The sequence below is a fragment of the Cinclus cinclus genome, chromosome 7 (genome assembly GCF_963662255.1).
Source record: "Cinclus cinclus chromosome 7, bCinCin1.1, whole genome shotgun sequence".
Lineage (NCBI taxonomy): Eukaryota > Metazoa > Chordata > Aves > Passeriformes > Cinclidae > Cinclus > Cinclus cinclus.
In genome coordinates, this window is record NC_085052.1 from 13,740,358 (window position 1) to 13,757,952 (window position 17,595).

The 17,595-nt window shown below is 56.5% G+C and overlaps 1 protein-coding gene across 1 annotated transcript in view; it reads right to left on the bottom strand.

Moving 5' to 3' along the window:
- Window positions 1–4,273: 4,273 nt before the first annotated feature.
- The window catches only part of SLIT1 (slit guidance ligand 1), a 59,381-nt gene continuing 46,059 nt past the window's right edge, over window positions 4,274–17,595 (bottom strand). The window contains exons 10-37 of the mRNA XM_062496003.1: window positions 17,410–17,481; window positions 17,086–17,157; window positions 16,910–16,981; window positions 16,644–16,787; window positions 16,332–16,495; window positions 16,180–16,203; window positions 15,616–15,760; window positions 15,404–15,478; window positions 15,031–15,174; window positions 14,629–14,772; window positions 14,348–14,514; window positions 13,153–13,285; window positions 12,012–12,080; window positions 11,553–11,624; window positions 11,267–11,338; window positions 10,897–10,968; window positions 9,201–9,364; window positions 8,747–8,871; window positions 8,443–8,540; window positions 7,670–7,809; window positions 7,203–7,296; window positions 6,893–7,030; window positions 6,262–6,499; window positions 6,044–6,174; window positions 5,798–5,952; window positions 5,437–5,725; window positions 4,969–5,180; window positions 4,274–4,891 (exon numbers count right to left, since the gene is read on the bottom strand). Coding sequence (XP_062351987.1) covers window positions 4,647–4,891; window positions 4,969–5,180; window positions 5,437–5,725; window positions 5,798–5,952; window positions 6,044–6,174; window positions 6,262–6,499; window positions 6,893–7,030; window positions 7,203–7,296; window positions 7,670–7,809; window positions 8,443–8,540; window positions 8,747–8,871; window positions 9,201–9,364; window positions 10,897–10,968; window positions 11,267–11,338; window positions 11,553–11,624; window positions 12,012–12,080; window positions 13,153–13,285; window positions 14,348–14,514; window positions 14,629–14,772; window positions 15,031–15,174; window positions 15,404–15,478; window positions 15,616–15,760; window positions 16,180–16,203; window positions 16,332–16,495; window positions 16,644–16,787; window positions 16,910–16,981; window positions 17,086–17,157; window positions 17,410–17,481 — 3,670 coding nt within the window. The 3' untranslated portion in view covers window positions 4,274–4,646. The remainder of the gene's footprint in view (window positions 4,892–4,968; window positions 5,181–5,436; window positions 5,726–5,797; window positions 5,953–6,043; window positions 6,175–6,261; window positions 6,500–6,892; window positions 7,031–7,202; window positions 7,297–7,669; window positions 7,810–8,442; window positions 8,541–8,746; window positions 8,872–9,200; window positions 9,365–10,896; window positions 10,969–11,266; window positions 11,339–11,552; window positions 11,625–12,011; window positions 12,081–13,152; window positions 13,286–14,347; window positions 14,515–14,628; window positions 14,773–15,030; window positions 15,175–15,403; window positions 15,479–15,615; window positions 15,761–16,179; window positions 16,204–16,331; window positions 16,496–16,643; window positions 16,788–16,909; window positions 16,982–17,085; window positions 17,158–17,409; window positions 17,482–17,595) is intronic.

Sequence of the window (17,595 nt, forward strand, 5' to 3'; positions counted from 1 at the left end):
TCCACCTTCTCCCCAAAGGGCAGCAGAGGGCAGCTGGCGGTTTTGATTCAGGGCACGTTGGCAGCTTTGGGGCAGCCGAAGGAGCTGGGATGCAGCTGGCCAGCATTTGTGACATGGGTCTGGAGGCCAGGCGGTCCCACGGGCTGTATTGCTAGCCAATGTTTTCTAAGTCTGTTTGTAAGAGTACCTAATTTTAAAATGAAATGTGAATATATATTATGTGTCGGTCCATGTAAGATAGTGTTGTGCTAGGCAGCAGGATGCTAACCTACTTTTTAAGCTTTTTTGGAGCAGGAAAAAGCATTTTTCTCTCACTTCATGCTCACAGATCTAATATTGTAAATAGGTTTTTAAATATTTATTTCATGGACTTTCCACAGGTTCTCGTTCTGACTGGTGGGTCGGTTGGTGGGGCTGTAATGCCCAGCGTGCCACAACCAAAGGGCTGGCGATTGTGTGGGGGGATGGGATGGGATGGGATGGGATGGGATGGGGTGGGGTGGGTGGGTGCGTGCTGGTGGTGGTGTTCAGTTTGGTTTTATGTCACATCAAAGCTGAAGCATTAACTCTCTTCATCTCGTTTTGATGATGTCAGACCTGGTCCATGGCCACGGTCCCCAGGGAGGCTGTGAGCTCCCATGGCCGGCCAGGATAGCTGTTCCCCAGGACAGGGGGGCACTGCAAGCAATAAGATTTGTAGTAATAATGTCTGCTTTGATGGCAGGGGCTCTTGGGGCTCAGGGCCAGGTGGGAATAGCCCTGCTCCCAGCCGGGGCTCAGTCCAGCATGGCATGGGGGGCATCTCTTGACCTGGAGGTACTCAAGGAAGTGTCCCCAGGGATGCAGAAAGTGGGGATGCTGCCACCCCCTCCAAGGAACCCCCCCAAAACCACCCGTGTAGGGGAGGTGGTTGCTGGTAGCAAACTCCCACTAGTGAATTACTGCCTTTGTGGGTACGGGTGACCCAAGGGAGCACACCGCTGTCGCTGCTAGTCCTAGGGCCAGCTCCAGAAGGTCATTTGCTCATTTGCTAATAATTCTGCAGTTTTAATTCTCCTTCTAGGAGGTTTGAGGTCATTTGGTAATTTTTGCTTAAGTGGGTTTAGATTTTTTTTTCTTTGTTAATCCCTTTTTGCCTGGAAGTGTGGCTGGCTCTGACCTTCCAGTCCAGCAATCTGTGTGGGGTGGTGTCAGCAGGATCAGCTTTTATGATGTTGGGTTTCTGACTATGGGGGATGGAGTGAGGGGTGCAGCTGGGTCCCAGCCCTGCAGGACCCCTCACCAGTCCCACGCTTCCTTCACCCTAGGAACAGGTGTGTAAAAAAAAAAAAAAAAAAAAAAGAAAAAAAAAGAAAAAAGGAAACAACACAATAATGTTTTCTTAAGATGTAAAACATTTAAATATTATCTCCACGCTGATGGCAAATGTTTTTCCTTCATCTGTGTCTGCTTCCCTTGGAGAGTTTTGTTTCTCTGTTTCTATATGAATTTTAAATACTGAGCTGAAATTCCTCCTGTCCGGTACTGTATGTTTGAACCCAAGCAATGTGAACTGTACAGACCAGCAGTGGGAAGTGGGAGCCGGTGACTGCAGCTGGGAGAGCCGTGGCTTGGGACGGCATTCCCAGTGTAGGGAGTGGGAAGTACTGTGCCACAAGTTGGGAAAATGAACTGTCTGCTGTGAATACTCGGTTGGAAATGTGGAGAAGAGTTTCCATTAGATAATGTTTACATACCTCACCTGACAAACCTTTGAAAGTGTATATATAAAAAAAAAAGAAAATAAAATTATATTAAGTTGCTTTAAATCAATATGTATAGCTATAAGAGCTGGGTCATTTGAACTTTGAATATGTATCAATTCTCTAAATGTTGACATTTTGTGAACTCTGTGCTCCTGTCTTTTATTTCACCTAGCCTATGGAAAAAGTTGTGTTCTTGTTCCAGGTAAAAGGTCCCTGACTCAGATCTGAACTCCTCAAGGATTCCCACCACCTTGTTTTCTTTTCTTCCTTACTGTCAATATTCACCCTATGAGCTTTCTAAAGGTCCGTATTTTATTGCAGCTTATTAAACGTTTCTTTGATATCGATGTTTGTTTGGTGTGATAAATGGAGAAAACTGAAGGTGAGTGAGTGCACGAGGCAGGGTGCAGCAGGCTGGCATCCTCCAAGTGTGACCCCCTCCCTGTGGAGTGGGGATATAAATGCCTGTGTGAGGTTTCAGTGCTCCCACACCAGTACCTGACCTGTGGCAGACTTGTGTCTGTGGCACCAACAGCGCAACCTCTTGGTGGTGCTGGGGACTGCTGCCCAGGCCCCCTCTACCCTTTCCCAGAGAGCTACAAGTGCCTGGTTTTCCCTGGAGCCATTCCATCCCCACAGCAGGCACTGGCCCTTCAGCTTCCCACATGTGAGACCCCGGCAGTGATGGCTGCTTTTGCAAGGCATTGCATGGATAACCCTGGCTGCTTGTCCCTGCACCATGGGGGCAACACATTGGCCAAAAGCACTGGCTAGGGCTGCTCCTGTGCCACCTCTTTACACACTTAGCAGCTCCCAGGCACCAGCTTCTCCCTTCTCCCCAGCACGAAAGAAGAGGCCAAGCCTCTGAATGAATAAATGTCATGTTCACATGGAAGACAACATAGACAATACCAAACATCTCCTAAAACAATACAGCCTCTGCCAGCGGAAGGATGCCCAGCGCCTCCCTCACCAGCCTAGTACAAACCAGCGTCTTCAATAGTGACACACACAAACCCCACGGGCCAAACAAAGCCACCGTCATTTTCTGCCCAGTAGCATCTGTAAACAAAAAGAAAACATCATTTGTTGACCCCAAACATATAAAAATACTATAACAAAATGAAATACAAATATATATTAGAATCTGTAAGTATTCTGTATAAAGAGATACTTTAGCGGTTAGCGTACAGCGAGAACAGAAACACAACACAACCAAGCCCCGGGTGGGCCACAGGCAAAATGAGACGCATCCCAGCTCTTCTGTGTGGCAGAGGAGCTGTCATGAAGAGGGCGTTTGTGGCAGAAACACATCCCCATGGTGGTGGAGATGCCCTGGATGCCAGTGGTGAGTAGGGATGGTGATAACCACCTGCAGAGCTGGGTGTATCCAGTGGAGTTGCCTGGAGCCCAGCCACAGCTGGCAGTGCAGACCTGAAGCCAAAGTGCTGGAGTGGTATGATGGAGAGACCCAGGACTGCTGGTCTGGGATGAGTCTGTCCACCAGAATGATGTGGTGTTTCACTGTCCAGCCATGAGCAGTGTCCCAGGTTGGGCCCCCACTATCCTTGGCCCCCAGTCATAGAGGTGATTCTGCTGTGGATATTGGGTGGATGGAGTACCCCAGCAGGAGTTCCCCGTGTGTCCCTGCTCCCACACCAGCCGAGCACATGCCCTGGCACTGTGGGCTTTGGACAGATGATGAGTATGGGCAGTTCAGTCCAAGAGCTGGTGGGTCCTGTCCTGGCCATGGTGTTGGCTCCAGACACGCAGGTTTGGACATCTTCAGCCTCTTCAAGTCGGCACACTCAAGACTGAGGCCCTGGTGATGGGCATGGCAAACCCACATCCCAGCTGTCCCAGCAGCCACTTGCTCCTGCTGGCTGGGTCAGTGGGACACAGAGCACCTCTGCCCCACTGCAGGCCTGCACCCCTAGGACAGAGCCTGGAAAAAAGGGATTCCTATGCTCCCCTCACACAGTTCCCACCTCTAAGCAGAGCTGCCTGGCTGAGCCAGGGATATTTGGGGCCCTCTCCACATGAATGGCAGGTTGGAACTGGAACCCTCAGGGACATCTGTGCACTGGTGCTTGTCCCCCATTTAGTGTGCCTGGCACTGCCCTGGTCCTGCTCCACCCGTGTGGCCCTGATGTGACCACAGGGGGCTGGACCCATACTTGCTCATGCACTGCAGAGCCCAGCCAGCATGCACAAACTAGGTAGGGGTGACACAAGAGGGTCAGGTTGGGGCCATGGAGCTGGGGACATTGTCTGGGGTACTTTGGGCTCCAGCACCCTGCAGGGAGAGAGACCAGGGCTGCTGCAGGAGAGGATGGGAAACCAGGTCTGGACTTGCCAAGACTGCAGGACACTGGCTACACCATGCAGCCCACTGAAAGCCATGACTTGCCATAGAGCACAAGGCTCTGCCATGTCAGGCCTCCCTCCTCCTGCCCCAGATGCTGGAAAAGCCCTCAGATCACTGGGCTGATGCAAGAGACAGGGCTGCCAGTGAGGGGACTCACCTGGTGTGCAGGCACTGCCCTCCATGGCTGTGGGGCTCCCCTGGCAGGGAGGCAGAGTGCCACAGGGAGAGGACGGGGCAGCTGGGCAAGGTGCCCACTCCATATCCACATATGTGTGTAGCTGCAGTTCTTAAAAAAATTCTCTATCTACACATCTGTTTTGTTTGTGGGGTTTTTTCCTTTTTTTTTTTTTTTTTTTTTCCTGTTTCCTTCCCAACCTTCTAGAGGCACCAGCTCTACCCTCTGCCGGGCTCCTCAGATGCAGCTGCAGTTCAGAACACCCAGAGAGCAGCACCAGGCCCGCAGCATGAAGTGAGGTCCTTGGCTTGGGGGGATCTCCCCACCAGCCCCCCGGCTCTGCAGGGCCGGTGGCTGCTCACAGGCACTGGCTGCAGCCACACTTGCTGGGCTTCTCCACCTCCTCCACGAAGGTCGCACCGTTGCTGCACTCGAAGGCGTATTTCCTGCGCCGGAGCCGCAGCCCAGTGCAGCAGCTGGCGTCAGGGCCACCGCAGGTCCCCCGGCACTCCACCCAGGCCACCGGCCGTGTCGTCTGGCAGATGGCATAGCCCCGCTGCACCTGGTGGTAGTCCCGCACTGGCTCCCCGCGGCACTCTGGCTCTGTGGGACAGCAATGGTCAGCCTGGTGTCGTGGCATGGGGCTGCCTTCCCTGGACACCCACCTCCTCAACACCTACCTTGGTCACAGAGGGCTCCGGTGTAACCGTCGTGGCACTCACAGGTGGGCTGGCCACCTGGGGTAAGGTGGCAGTGGCCGTGGACGCAGGGCTGGCGGCGGCAGGGGTCGGGTGGCTCAGCAGGCTGGTTGCAGAGCGCGCCCTGGTAGCCCTCGTGGCACTGGCAGCTGTAGGAGAGGGCATCAAGGGGCAGACACAGCCCGTGCACACACCTGTGGGCACACAGTTGCTGTCAAGAGCTGCTGGCGTGGTACCAGCATGCACAGTCCATTAGCACTGAGCATGGCATGGCTCAGCACCAGCGCAGTATTGCACTGTGACTGGCATGGCACCAGCACAGAATGGCCTGGCACAACTCAGTGCTAGTGGCATGGCAGGGCAGCGTCGTGACACGGCACCACTGTGATAGCACGGGACTGGCACGACAGCACCAGGAACCTGGGCAGCCAGTGGGGTAAGGGCACTCACTTGTGCCCCTGGCAGGGACCACCGCGGGGCTGGTCGCAGTGGGGCCCGTCCCAGCCAGGCTCACAGTGGCAGACGGGGCCCTGGGCGCCTGAAGGTTGGCAGATGCCGTGCAGGCAGTAGAGCTTGCGGCAGGGCTCGCAGCCCGGCACCACCCCTGGCGTCATCCGTGTCTTGGTGAAGTCCTGCAGCTCATTGTTGATGTAGAGGTTGCGGATGCATCCGTGGAAGCTGGTGCCATTGAGGAGTTGCCAGAGGCGGAAGGCAGCTGAGTTGACATCCACAGGCATTCCTGGGGAGAGCAGGACCATCAGCACACCCCTGATGTCCCCCCATGCCCTCTATCACCCAGTCCCTGTCCTACCTCCCACGTAGAGGGGAGCCTCACTATTCAGCGTGTAGTGCTTGCCCGAGTTGTCCATGGTCATGGGGCTGCCGCCATCGATGGACAGGTTCACCATCTGGTCAAAGGTCACCAGCTCCACGGTGTGGAACTGCCCGTCGTTGATGGTCTCAGCACTGGCAGGGATGGCTGGGTCACCAGGGACGCCCCCAGGCTGAAGCAATGGGGGTGGAGGTCCCCAGTGAGTGGAGAAGGGGTGCCAGGTACCTGTAGATGGCCGAGCTGGGGTGAGTGCCAGGGTCATAGCTGACCCTCACATGGCCCTGGTACAGCTCCACAGCCATGTGGTCGCTGTCACCATTGTACAGTAGGATGCCATTGCCTTCAGCCGTAGAGACCTGCCAAAGAGAGAGGTGGGAGCCCACATCCCTGGGGCAGACCCCCAGTGCCATCGCTCAATGCCCCCACGCCCCCCCAGCCCTCACCTGAAGAGTGATATTGGCCCGGGGCCAGTCTTGCAGGTCAGTGAACTGCAGGTACGTATCACGGTCCACAAAGTTGACACTCAGCAGCTTCTCACATTTGGGGCCACCAAAGCCAGGCAGGCACTGGCACAGGGCGCGGGCACCCCGCTCCACACATGGGGCCCCGTTCTGGCATTCAGCTAGCTCACACAGGCCAGGCTGGCCAGCGGTGTGGGGCGGCATCTCACAGAGCTGGCCACTGTGGGGCAAAGGGTGCTGCTGGGCTGGGGGCTGGGAAAGAGCCCTACATCCTGTCCAGTGCCCCACAGGACTTTGGCAGCATGCCCCTGATTTGGGGTCCCTGGGGAGGCTCTCCCAGATACTGGCATCAGAAGGATGCCTGGATGCTGAGCTGTGCCCTGGGGTCCCTCCCCAGTGATGCTGGCTCCCCCCAGCCTCCACCCCCAGAGACACACACTCCCAGCTTCCCTCCTTCGTCTCACACTACAAATGGATGGATGGATGGATGGATGGATGGATGGATGGATGGATGGATGGATGGATGGACTTGGTAGCCAGGACTTCTCCCTTCTGCACAGTGACACATAACCATCCCCACTAGCCCAGGAGTCCCATGTGTTCCTGGTGGTACCTGTAGCCCTCGGTGCAGAGGCAGGAGTAGCCATTCACCTCATCCAGGCAGTGGGCATTGTTCTGGCACCGGTGGTCCTGGCAGTCGTCGAAGTCCTCGCTGCAGTTGCTCCCCACATAGCCGGGTGCACACTCACATCTGGGGCAGGCGGGGGGCTCGAGGCTGCCCCTTCCTTCCCCCTTGCACCAGTGGGTGCCTGCTCCTCCCCTTTTAACGCCCCTCTCTCTGCCTCCTTACTACAGTCCCCAAAAAGCAAATCTACCCACCCCAACATAGCCAGAAAAAGTGGTTTGGAGAGGAGAGGGCTCACCTGGGCCCCTGGCTGGTGGAGATGCAGGTGGAGTCATGCTGGCAGGGATTGAGCTCATCTGAGCAGAAATTGGGTGGCTGCTCACAGAATTCCCCTGCAAGGCAGAAGATGGGGTGCCCAGCAGCTCCAGGACCAGAGGAGCAGCCCCAGCCCCCATGGGACAGAGGAGACCCCTGGGGGACTCAGCTCAAGACAGGGAGCTGCCAAGCTCACAGTTTTCACCCCACAGACACAGGGTTCTTCTCCCCTAGACACAGCTCCTGCCTAAGCCAGGCACTGAGGGCAACCCAGAGTGTGGGGGTTTAGCTGGGTGTACCCAACCTCAAGGCAGCTGAGCCTTGGCCATGACAGTGGGCATTGAGACAGCAGGCAGAGGAGCTATTTAGCCTTCATGGGTGGGTAAGAGCAATGGGCACATTGCCATGCCAGGTCTGCACCATTTGGGGATGGCTAGATATTCCAGGTACCTGTGTAGTGGGCAGGACAAAGGCAGGTGTAGTTGGTGGCACTGGGCACACAGGAGCCTCCATTCTCACAGCTGTGCTCCTTGCAGGGGTCGCTGGTGGTGTGGCAGCTTGGGCCCTCGAAGCCCATTGGGCACAGGCACCTGCCATGGGGCCAGGACAGTGTCCAGTGAAGGAGGAAAACAAAACAGAACATTTTGGGGTGGCTCCCCCAAAATGACTAGCAGAGGACCTTAGTAAAGAGCTGGGTTTGGAGTCCTCCTGTCAAACCCTGGGCACAGTGGTGGGTGCCAGCCCAGCCTGCCCAAGGATGCTGTGTTGTCACAACAACAGGCTGGAGAGGCCTCTCAGCACAGGGAGGTGCTGCACAGCCTACCTCCTGACCCCCAGCCCGCCAATTATTTTCAGCTCCTAATTGCAGCCTCATTCCCAGAATGGCCTAAAGCATTCAGGGTAGTGAGGGTTGTGTGAGGGTAAGGCAGCCCTGCAGGGAGCAGCAGTGACTCCAGGACCACAGCAACCAGTGCCTCATGTGGTGATGGCACCCTCCTCTCCCTCACTGACCTTAACCTAGAAGCCTTTTGGGCTGGGGGGCGGGGAAGTGGAGTCAGACAACATGACCTGGAGCTCCTAAACAAATGCAATATCCCACCTGCATACCCAAGGGAGCATGCAGGAGGTGAAGGAAGTATCTCAGAACTTCTCCCCATGGGATGCTAGGGTCCCATGCTACTGCCCAAACACCCACCTTTCATGGGTTCCTGTCCAGCACTCACCTGAACCCAGCTCCTTCCCCCTCCTGAGGCTGGCAGGTCCCCCCGTTGGCACAGGGGTTGGAGGAGCAGCCACTGAGTGCCACCTCACAGTTCCTGCCCTGGGGAAAGATGGAAAGGTGGGAGCAAGGAGGGTGCCACTGCACCTGCCCAGCTCTCCCCATCCCACCCAGCAGGATGCTGTGGCACACAGGGAGGGTAGGTGGTCCCACATGCAGCAAGCCCCAGGGGCATGGCAGAGACGCTGCTCTGCTCCCTTGCCCTCTGCAGTGCCCTTGTGCACTGGGGACCCCTGGGACCAGGGTACCTTGTAGCCACTGGGACAGACGCAGCGGTAGGAGCTAAGGGGGTCATTGTGGCAGGTGCCCTGGTTCTGACAGGGGCTGGAGAGGCAGGGGTTGCACTTGGCCTGGACACTCAGCGCAGGTGGGCCTGTGGGATGGGAGGCACGGAGACGACCATGAGTGCGAGGAGTGATGGGGACATCTCCTTTTGTAGGCACTGATGTGGGGGCACAGCCTCTTCTGCGGTTGGGAGCAGAGCCTGTCCAAGGGGCTTTGCACCAAACAATGGGACAGCCACAGGTTTGCTCAGTCACCAGGGAAGTGCCACCAGTCAGGCAGGAGAATGGAAACAACCTGGTTCACCTCCTCCACAAGACAGCTCAACAGACAAAATCCTGGAGCCATCCAGGGTCACAAAGCATTGCTCTTCTGGGTGCCCAGAGGAGGGTATGGATGGACAGCATGGGAACCGCTCACCTTGGCACTCAAATTTCTTGGCAGGGGTGGTGAGCAGCAGCTTTCCTTCCATGTCGGGGGGCCCAGCGCAGCGGGCAATGCCTGGCTCCTTGTACCCTGTCTTGACCCAGCTGGAGAGCCAGCGCAGGTTGCAGCTGCAGTACAGGGGGTTGGCCCCAATGGCTCTGCACAAAGAGAGGGGCAACATTGCACCTGCTGCCACACAGAGGCAACTGGGCACAACTCTATCACTTGACCGTCCACAATGCCACATGATGGCCAAACCAGTGCTCCTCCATTTCTGGACCCAACACAGGTGCTGCCCACAACGGGAGGACTGGGACACGCAGCCCCACGATGCTGTCCAGTTAGACCACCCTGCTGCCAGACCCACAGCCCATGCAGTGCTCTGTGCTCTGCCCTGGAGCTCTCCTCCACTGCCCACACAGAAATTCTTGGCAGAGGCAGTCCCTCTCCAGTACACAGGCAAAGCTGCCTGGGGCCAGCAACTGGGCAAAGTACCTTGAGGCCACGCAGAAACAACAGGACCTGCATGGAAGCTGCAGGGCCAGCCCAGGCTCTGCTGAACAAGTCTGCGGGACAGAGACACAGGAGTGGGCTGGTGGGAATGGCAGTGGGTCATGGCCACAGCTTGCGCAGACAGCAGTGATGGAAAACAATTTCCCAGAACTGGTCTGGGAAAGGAGGAGGGAGGGTTGCTCTGCTCCACAGCAGAGAAGGGTACGGAAGCAGTGGATGATGTGGGACGTGGAGGGCTTGGATGTCTTTTTGAATCCTCCTCGACTGCGAAGGACAGCAGTGATGGAGGGCCAGTGTGACCAGCACATGTGGCAAAAGGAGGAGACGGCAGCCCAGGTGACAGGCAATAGGGACAGCAGATCTGCTGGGGCTGACTAACCTGGTCCTACAGCACCCGCAGCACTGGCTGTGACACAGCTCAGCCTGTGGGAACTGGGAACTGGCAGTGCCAGCTGTCTGCAGTGAAGGCAGTACAGCCAAGGCAAATTGGAGCACAGCAAGCATGTTGCTCCCCAACAAACAAGGAGGCCACGACTGGGTATCAAGCTGCTCTTTGCAGACTGAAGGAACATCCTGAGACGCCCGCCCAGGATACCAGGAGCAGGCAGCTGGGAACAACTTAGTTAGGAGACAGGGAGGAGACCAAAAATACACTGTGAGCAAAGTTAAACCCTGGCCCTGGGTGGTAGGTATAGGGCAGTGGTCCTGGGGTGCAGGCTCACTCAAAGAGGGGCTGAAACACCACCACTGGCAGGAAGATACCTGATGACAGACTGCGGGACTGTTTTGGGGAAGTGCACTGGCAGAAGCTAACAACACACTGGTGTGTCAGAGCAGCCCCTGCCAACCCACAGCTGTGACACCACTTTGCATAGCTTAACCTATATCTTGGGGGACCCCGGAGACCTAGTGGGTCAGGGAAGAACCCCACACCACATCCACCTAAGACCATAGGGACATCTCAGCAGCACTGGGGAGACTCGGCTGCACATCTGAATCTGAGCATGGGCAGCAGGTCACAGCACTATCCAACAAATGATGTTGTGGGTACCAGCCCAGAGAAGAGGGGAGAAGGCAGCTCACTCTCTGGGGAAGCCAAGCTCAGCCAAGCAGTTTTTAAATGTCTATGGAGCTTGCATCCAGCCCTGAGCCCTGAGGAGTGGGAGGAGATACTCACAGGTGGGACAGGGAGGTGACATCTGCAAAGATGCCCTCGGGGAGGCTGGAAATGTCATTGCCATGGAGAGACCTGCAGAGAACAGAAGGTTCTGCAATGCCCAAGGCTCCAAGGTGGGCAGCAAGGACTGTGGCCTGATCTCATAGGTCCAGATGTGGGTGGCAGAACTAGACCCCACCACACTGTCATTGTTGCAAATACAGCATCTGCTCTGAGAGCAGATGAACCTTCCCGTGCTCCTCCTGCAGCCTCTACCCTGCCCACCTGCATGCACCCAGCTCCAAGTGGGCACAGGGGACACAGGGACATGGGCAGCAGCAGAGAAGGAGCCAAGCAGGGTTGTGAGCAGGGCTTTGGGGCAGGTACTTACAGCAGCCGCAGGGAGCGGAGGCCCTCAAAGGCCAGTGGAGGGATGCACTGCAGAGAGTTGTAGCTGAGGATCCTGAAGAAGGGAAGCAGGCAACAGAACTGTGTGTGTTGCAAGAAACCCACCCTGGGCTACACACTGCTCCTGTGTGAGCTCCATCACAAACCACAGCTTCACCCAGGCACAGGGTGGAGACCCTGCTATCCCCAGCACCCCCCAGTCTTCAAGGTCCCCCAGAACAGCTCAGCTGGGCTCCAGCCCAGTGTGGCACTGCGGGGACCTCACTTACAGGGTGGTGAGCTGGCTCATGTTGGTGAAGGAGGAGTTGCTCAGGGAGCTGATCTTGTTGTTGCTCAGATCGCTGGAAAACAGAAACCTCAGGGCTAGGAGCCAGCTGGGCCCTGTCCCCTCTCACTGCTCCCCAGCCTGCTCAGCTGCCATGGGGGCAAACAGCAGCATGGCACAGCCTCCAAGGGAGCAGCAGGGTTGCCACACAGGGTGATGGCAGCAATGCCACTTGTCCCCTCTCTGTTCCATGGCCAGCACCAGGTGGTGAGCAGCCAAGCGCTGAGCATCGCTGCCAGTGAGTCGTATTCCAGAGCAGAGTGGGGATACAGAGGGATGTCAGGGGTCCCCACACACTGCCAGGCCCCTCTCAGGATCACACACCATGGAGACAGCCCCTGCCCTCACCCACAAGCTCCAGCAATGCCTCAAGCTGCCTGGGCTCCTGCTCCTGACTACTTACACAAGCTGCAGATACTTGAAGGTAGAGAGCTGCCCCGGGACCTGAGTGAACTGGTTTCCATCTAGATAGCTGCAAGGCAATAAAAAAGCACCTTGAGGTGACTGAGAAGCAGTCTTCCCCCTCTTTCTCTTGTGCACCACCACAGACTTCAGACTGCAAGAAGTACCTCCAGCATCACCTCCCTCCTGCACCCAGGGCCCAAGGAGCTCTCAGGGGACTCCTGGGCTGGCAGGGGAGATAGCGTGTGAGCGCACGACACACCTGGGTTTGCAGGAATGTCCCTGGGGACACTCTCCCAGCAGCCTACGTGTGCAAGTGCAGCCACCAATGTGCTGCATACACATCGGAGGGGAGTGTGGGAGGCTGCAACCATTCCCAAAGCATGTGTGAGAATGTGAGAGATGGTGCAGGATGCAGAGAGGAGGAGTGTGCAAGACAGTGGAGGGGGCTGCAGGGATGGTATGCATATAAATATATATGTGCCCAACCAGTGCCTGCACACAGGACTTGCTGCCATCCCTCATCCCAGATGGGTACAGAGCCCCTTTCACAGTGATGGGTATCACAGAGCCTGCACATCCAGCTCAGGCATGGCTCCATGGATATCTCCCTGACACCCACGCTGATGGTGGCTGGCTGACCCCAGGCAAACCACATCCCATTGCCAATTTGCCTGAGGCTGGTGCTGCCAAGGCATCCCTGCAGCTGTGGTGAGAGCGGATGGCAAAGACAGGGTACCCCCATCCCTGCTGCTAATGGCAGGCTCCTGGGAACCACCGAGTCCTGAGCTGCATGGTTGTGTGGGGACCACAGCTGCAGAGGGTGGCTGTCCCTCACTGTCCTCTCCCGAGGGCCAAAGACAAGGTCCCAGCTGCTGGATGACAACACCTCTTGCACAATACACTTGACAGCCCTGAATGTCAGAGAGACTCTTGCTGGGCCACTTGCTGGTGTTGGGGCTGGACAGGATATCTTGGATGGGTGGGGTCCTAATCCCACACCAGGCCAGGATGGGGGTATAGGGAGGAGCCCAGGAGTCTCTGCCCTGACACCTGAAACCCCACAGCAGAGACCCCTCACCCAGAATGATGAAGTTGAGGGAGGGTTAAGGGGAGAGCTTGGGTACTCGCCCAGTACTCACAGCTCTGTGACATTCTTGGGGATCCCCTTGGGCAGGGCCTTGAGGTGCTTGTTGCTGCAGCGGACCACCGTGTCAAGGCAGGTGCATTCCTGAGGGCATTGGGGCCGAGGGATGCAGGTGGTCTCCTCCTTACCTGCACCAGGCATGGAAAGCCACTGGGTCACCAGGGTCCAGCCCTTGGGTATCATGTGAGGCCAGACTCAATGCCTTGTGCTTGCCTAGGATGGCTCCCCTCCCATGCCAACCATCCTCCCCTGCCCCCAAAGCAGGATGGTGCAGTCAGGAGTTAGCAGTGCACGAATTGCTCTTGCACCCAGAAATCGCCTGCCCCAATTGATGTGGATACAACCAGCCAGCTCAACACTGCTCTGATTTTCACCATTTTCATGCAAAAACGCAGTCACAGGGACAACATAGCTAAGGGCACAGAAGAAGGGGTTCAGCCCTGCAAATTCTCCTGAAACAAGCTCCTTCACTCATCTCCCAGACACAGGTTAGATGGAGCAGAGCCTATGCCAAGCAGCCAGAGGAGCTGGCAATGCTCCCCTTCCCTGCTGTGATGCTGGACTTCTGCAGGAAAGGCTTTCCTGGGACAACTGTATGCTATCTCGCACTGTTAGGAAAGGCATAGGATGCAACCCTTCAGTCTTTGATGTAGTGGAGGAGGGAAAGCAGAAGAAAGGATGCTTTGTTTGTAAATATTTTCCAGAGGGCTCAAAAGCTGCTCCAAATTAAAAAAATAATATATATAAGAAGAGATTTTTCTCCCCATGCACATTCCCGTCTGCTCCATCTGCCCACTGCCAGCTCGAGTGCATATGCAAGGCTGAGAAGGGAAGGCAGGAAGGAGCAGGATGAATCCCAGTGGGTTTTGCCTACACATCTGCTCCTGTCAGCACCCAGGGCACAACATTTGGCAGCATGGACCCACATACATACAAGAGCCCCTAGGTGCAGAGGGTGCAAACCCCTCTTCTGTCTTCAGAATGGATATTTGAGTGCCCAAAGGCTGGGTACCGGGAACTAAAATTTTTGTATCATTATGGGAGGGCATTCATGGGGCTCCCTGAGCTACTGCCTTGCCACGGGCAAATCCTGGCAGCAAAGATGGTGCTGGGACAAGGAGCACGGCGTCACCCTGGGATGAGCAGCCTGGTGTCTCCTCACCCTTGGCGCTGCAGGGCCCATGAGTTACCTTCCTCACACCTGAAGTCAGGGAAAGCCACATCCTGGAGCGGGATCTGCCGGAGGAAGTCAGGGTTTTGGCACCGAGGGTTCCCTGTCACAATCTTCCTCTTGCGCAGCCAGTCCCCCAGCCAGGCCAGCTGGCAGTTGCAGTTGAAGGGGTTGGCGAGCAGGTTCCTGCACAGGGGAAAGCGCAAGGGCAGCACCTGAACAACCACCAGGCAAGGGGACCTGCAGCCCTCCGAAGTGACATGGACTGGCTGGGGGCTTCCCCCGGGGCCCAGGACATACAGTGTGGAGAGGGACTGCAGTGTGTCAAAGGCGCCCGGGGCAATTGTGGTGATCTGGTTGTCGTACAGGGAGAGCAGGCGGACGTTGCGCAGCCCTGTGAAGCTGTCATTGTGGATGCAGCTGATGCGGTTGTTCCTCAGCATCCTGCAGAGGGAAGAGAACAAGGGCACCTACAACACAGGCAGGTACCACGGGGGAAACCCACCTTAGCAGTGCTCAGGCTGTGCCCACCTCAGCTCTGGACAGCAGAATGAGCCTAAGCAAGTCCCTGAGCAGCAAAAACTTGCCCCCCCAGCACTGGATACAGCCAGCTGGTGAGCAAGGCATCCTGAGCTGGCCCTGCAGAGAGGCAAGGAGTAAGGATGTCCCCATGTGGGTGCTCATGGAGGAGAGGGGACTCACAGTGTCCTCAGCCCGTCTAGGCCCCTGAACATGCCGCTCCGCACAGACTCCAGCTGGTTGACAGTGAGGTGCAGCTCATTGACAGAGGATGCCCCCTCAAATGCCCCATCCTCGATCTCCGACACCTTGTTGTTGCTGAGGTTGCTGCAAAGAGGGAAAAGCAGGCTGGGATGAGGGCTCTGCCTTGACCTCATCCTGAACTATGCCTCCCCCAGATCCCCACTAAGCACCCTGTGCTGCCAGTCCCTCAGTGGACCCTCAGACTGGGACATGCCCTCCATTTCACACCCCAGTCTGCCCTGGCATCAGGACCCACATGTGCCTTCCCAGCCCTCAGACAGCCCTGACATGATTGTGCCTGCCCAATACTCACATTTTCTTCAGATGTGGGAGTTTCTTGAAAATGCCAGTGGCCTCCAGGATGGAGATTTCATTGTTGTTCAAGCGCCTGGAGTGGGCAGCAGGGAAAAGGGCTCAGGAAATGGCTGCAAAATGCCTGGTACAGCCCAAACCCTAAGCCAAACCCCAGTGCCAGCAAGGTGCCTGCTGCAGGAGGGAAGGCAGAGCAAAAGAGGAGACTCTTACAGCTCAGCTGTGGACTGTGGGATGCGATCTGGGATCTTGGCGAGTTTCAGGTTGGAGCACTCGACCACACCAGATTCACAGCGGCATTTTGGGGGGCAGATCACATCACTGTTGCATTCACTGTTCAGCTGGTAATCCTCTGTCCCTGTGTAATGGTGAAGGCAGCGTGGGTTCCCATGGGTAGAGGCACAGGGGACTGAGGGGACTGCACCTCCCCCTCTCCCTCTGATCCTCCCACATCCCCATCTGGTCTCATTTTCTTCCCCAGCTCCCCTCATTCCAGCCCCTGTGCACGTATTACTCTTCTCCATGCCCAAAGCAGCTTATCTACAGAGATACTTGTCCTGGGTACACAGAGCACTGCACTTCCCACCACCCTCCTGCAAACAGAGCTGGACTCTAGGGGCACCTCTGTGCCCATCCACGTAACAGCATGATTCGAGATGCCACAACACATCCTGCTATCCAGTGTGTGGTAAATGAAGGAGCTCTGGTACCACATCCCCACAGGCAGCCTGGCACCATGCACACACCCATTCACGTGTGTGTGGCTCCTCTGCTCACCTGGGATGAAATACTGCTCTTTGGCTGTGGGGAAAAAAAAAACCAAAAAAACACACACATCAGCCCTGTGAGCACACAGACACCAGGCTGGGACAGGGGTGAGGACAGCCATGCCACAGGATGCCCGTGACAGGGCTGGGAACAGCTCTCACCTGAGCAGCGGAACTTCTTGCTCTTGATCTGGCCAATGCGCTTGTTGGCCAAGCGCCGGGGGCTGGCACAGCGGGCTCCACTGGTCTCCACGGGGTTGGCACGGAGGAAATCTGCCAACCACTTCAGGTTGCAGTCACAGATGAAAGGGTTCTGGGCCAGGTGCCTGTGCCAGGGACAGCAGGTGACACACTTCCAGGGACAATGGGTGACACACCACCAGGAGCAGTGGGTGATCACCAGCTCCAGCCCTGGAGATGCTTTTCCCCCAGAGGTTCACCTGCCCAGGCATGGGAGCTGGTGTGGACACTCACAGAGTCTGGATGGCCCGCAGGGCGGTGAACGTGCCTTTGGCCAGGCTCTGGATCTTGTTGTCATAGAGTGAGAGCAGTGAGAGGTTCTGCAGGTCCTGGAAGGCATCTGCCCGTACACAGTTGATCTTGTTGGCATTGAGAAGCCTGACAGAGAAGGAAGGATGTGAGTCTGGGGACACCCCTTCACTGCACCAAGGGTGCTTGGGACCTCAGTCCTGCTTCCCCATGTCCCTGAAAAGCATCCCACACAGCCACTAGTGCCTTACAGCAGCTGCAGGGCAAAAAGTCCTCCAAAGACACCCTTAGGGAGGTCCGTGATCTTGTTGCCATACAGCACCCTGGGAAAGAAAGGCTGGTGTGAGAGAGATGGGGGAGTGATATGAACCATGGTTAAGGGGTACAGAATCCACCCCACCCCACCCACACTACTGTAGGCACTTACAGGGAGTTCAGTGAGCGCAGCCCCTGGAAGGCATCAGGGGCGATCTCCGAGATCTGGTTGTTGCTCAGGTCTCTGAAACCCAAAGGGAGAAGGTGGCCTGGTCCCCTCTTCTCTTGTCCTATGTCCTCATCCTTCTGCTAGTTCCAGGGGACCACCCCCAAGACCCAATATACAGAGCTGGGGTTATCCAAGACCCCCTCCCAGTGCTGCCATACGGGGCACCCATGTCACAGCAGGTGCCCCTTCTCTGTCAGCTCTCAGCAGTGACCAGCAGGGTGAAGGCTCTTGGGGTTCAAGGTGAGCTGGCAGAGGCTGCACACTTACATCCTCCGCAGCTTCTTGTAGGGTGAGAAGGCTCCTGGGGGAATGGACTTGATGCCGTTAAGTTCCAGACGTCTGCAAAGAGAATAGGGAGAGATGAGGGCTCTAGGGTTGGCCAAATCTCAGAATCCCCACTGACAGAGCTGGTCTTGCAGGACCCCTAAGGTCGCAGTATGTTACCCCACAGGA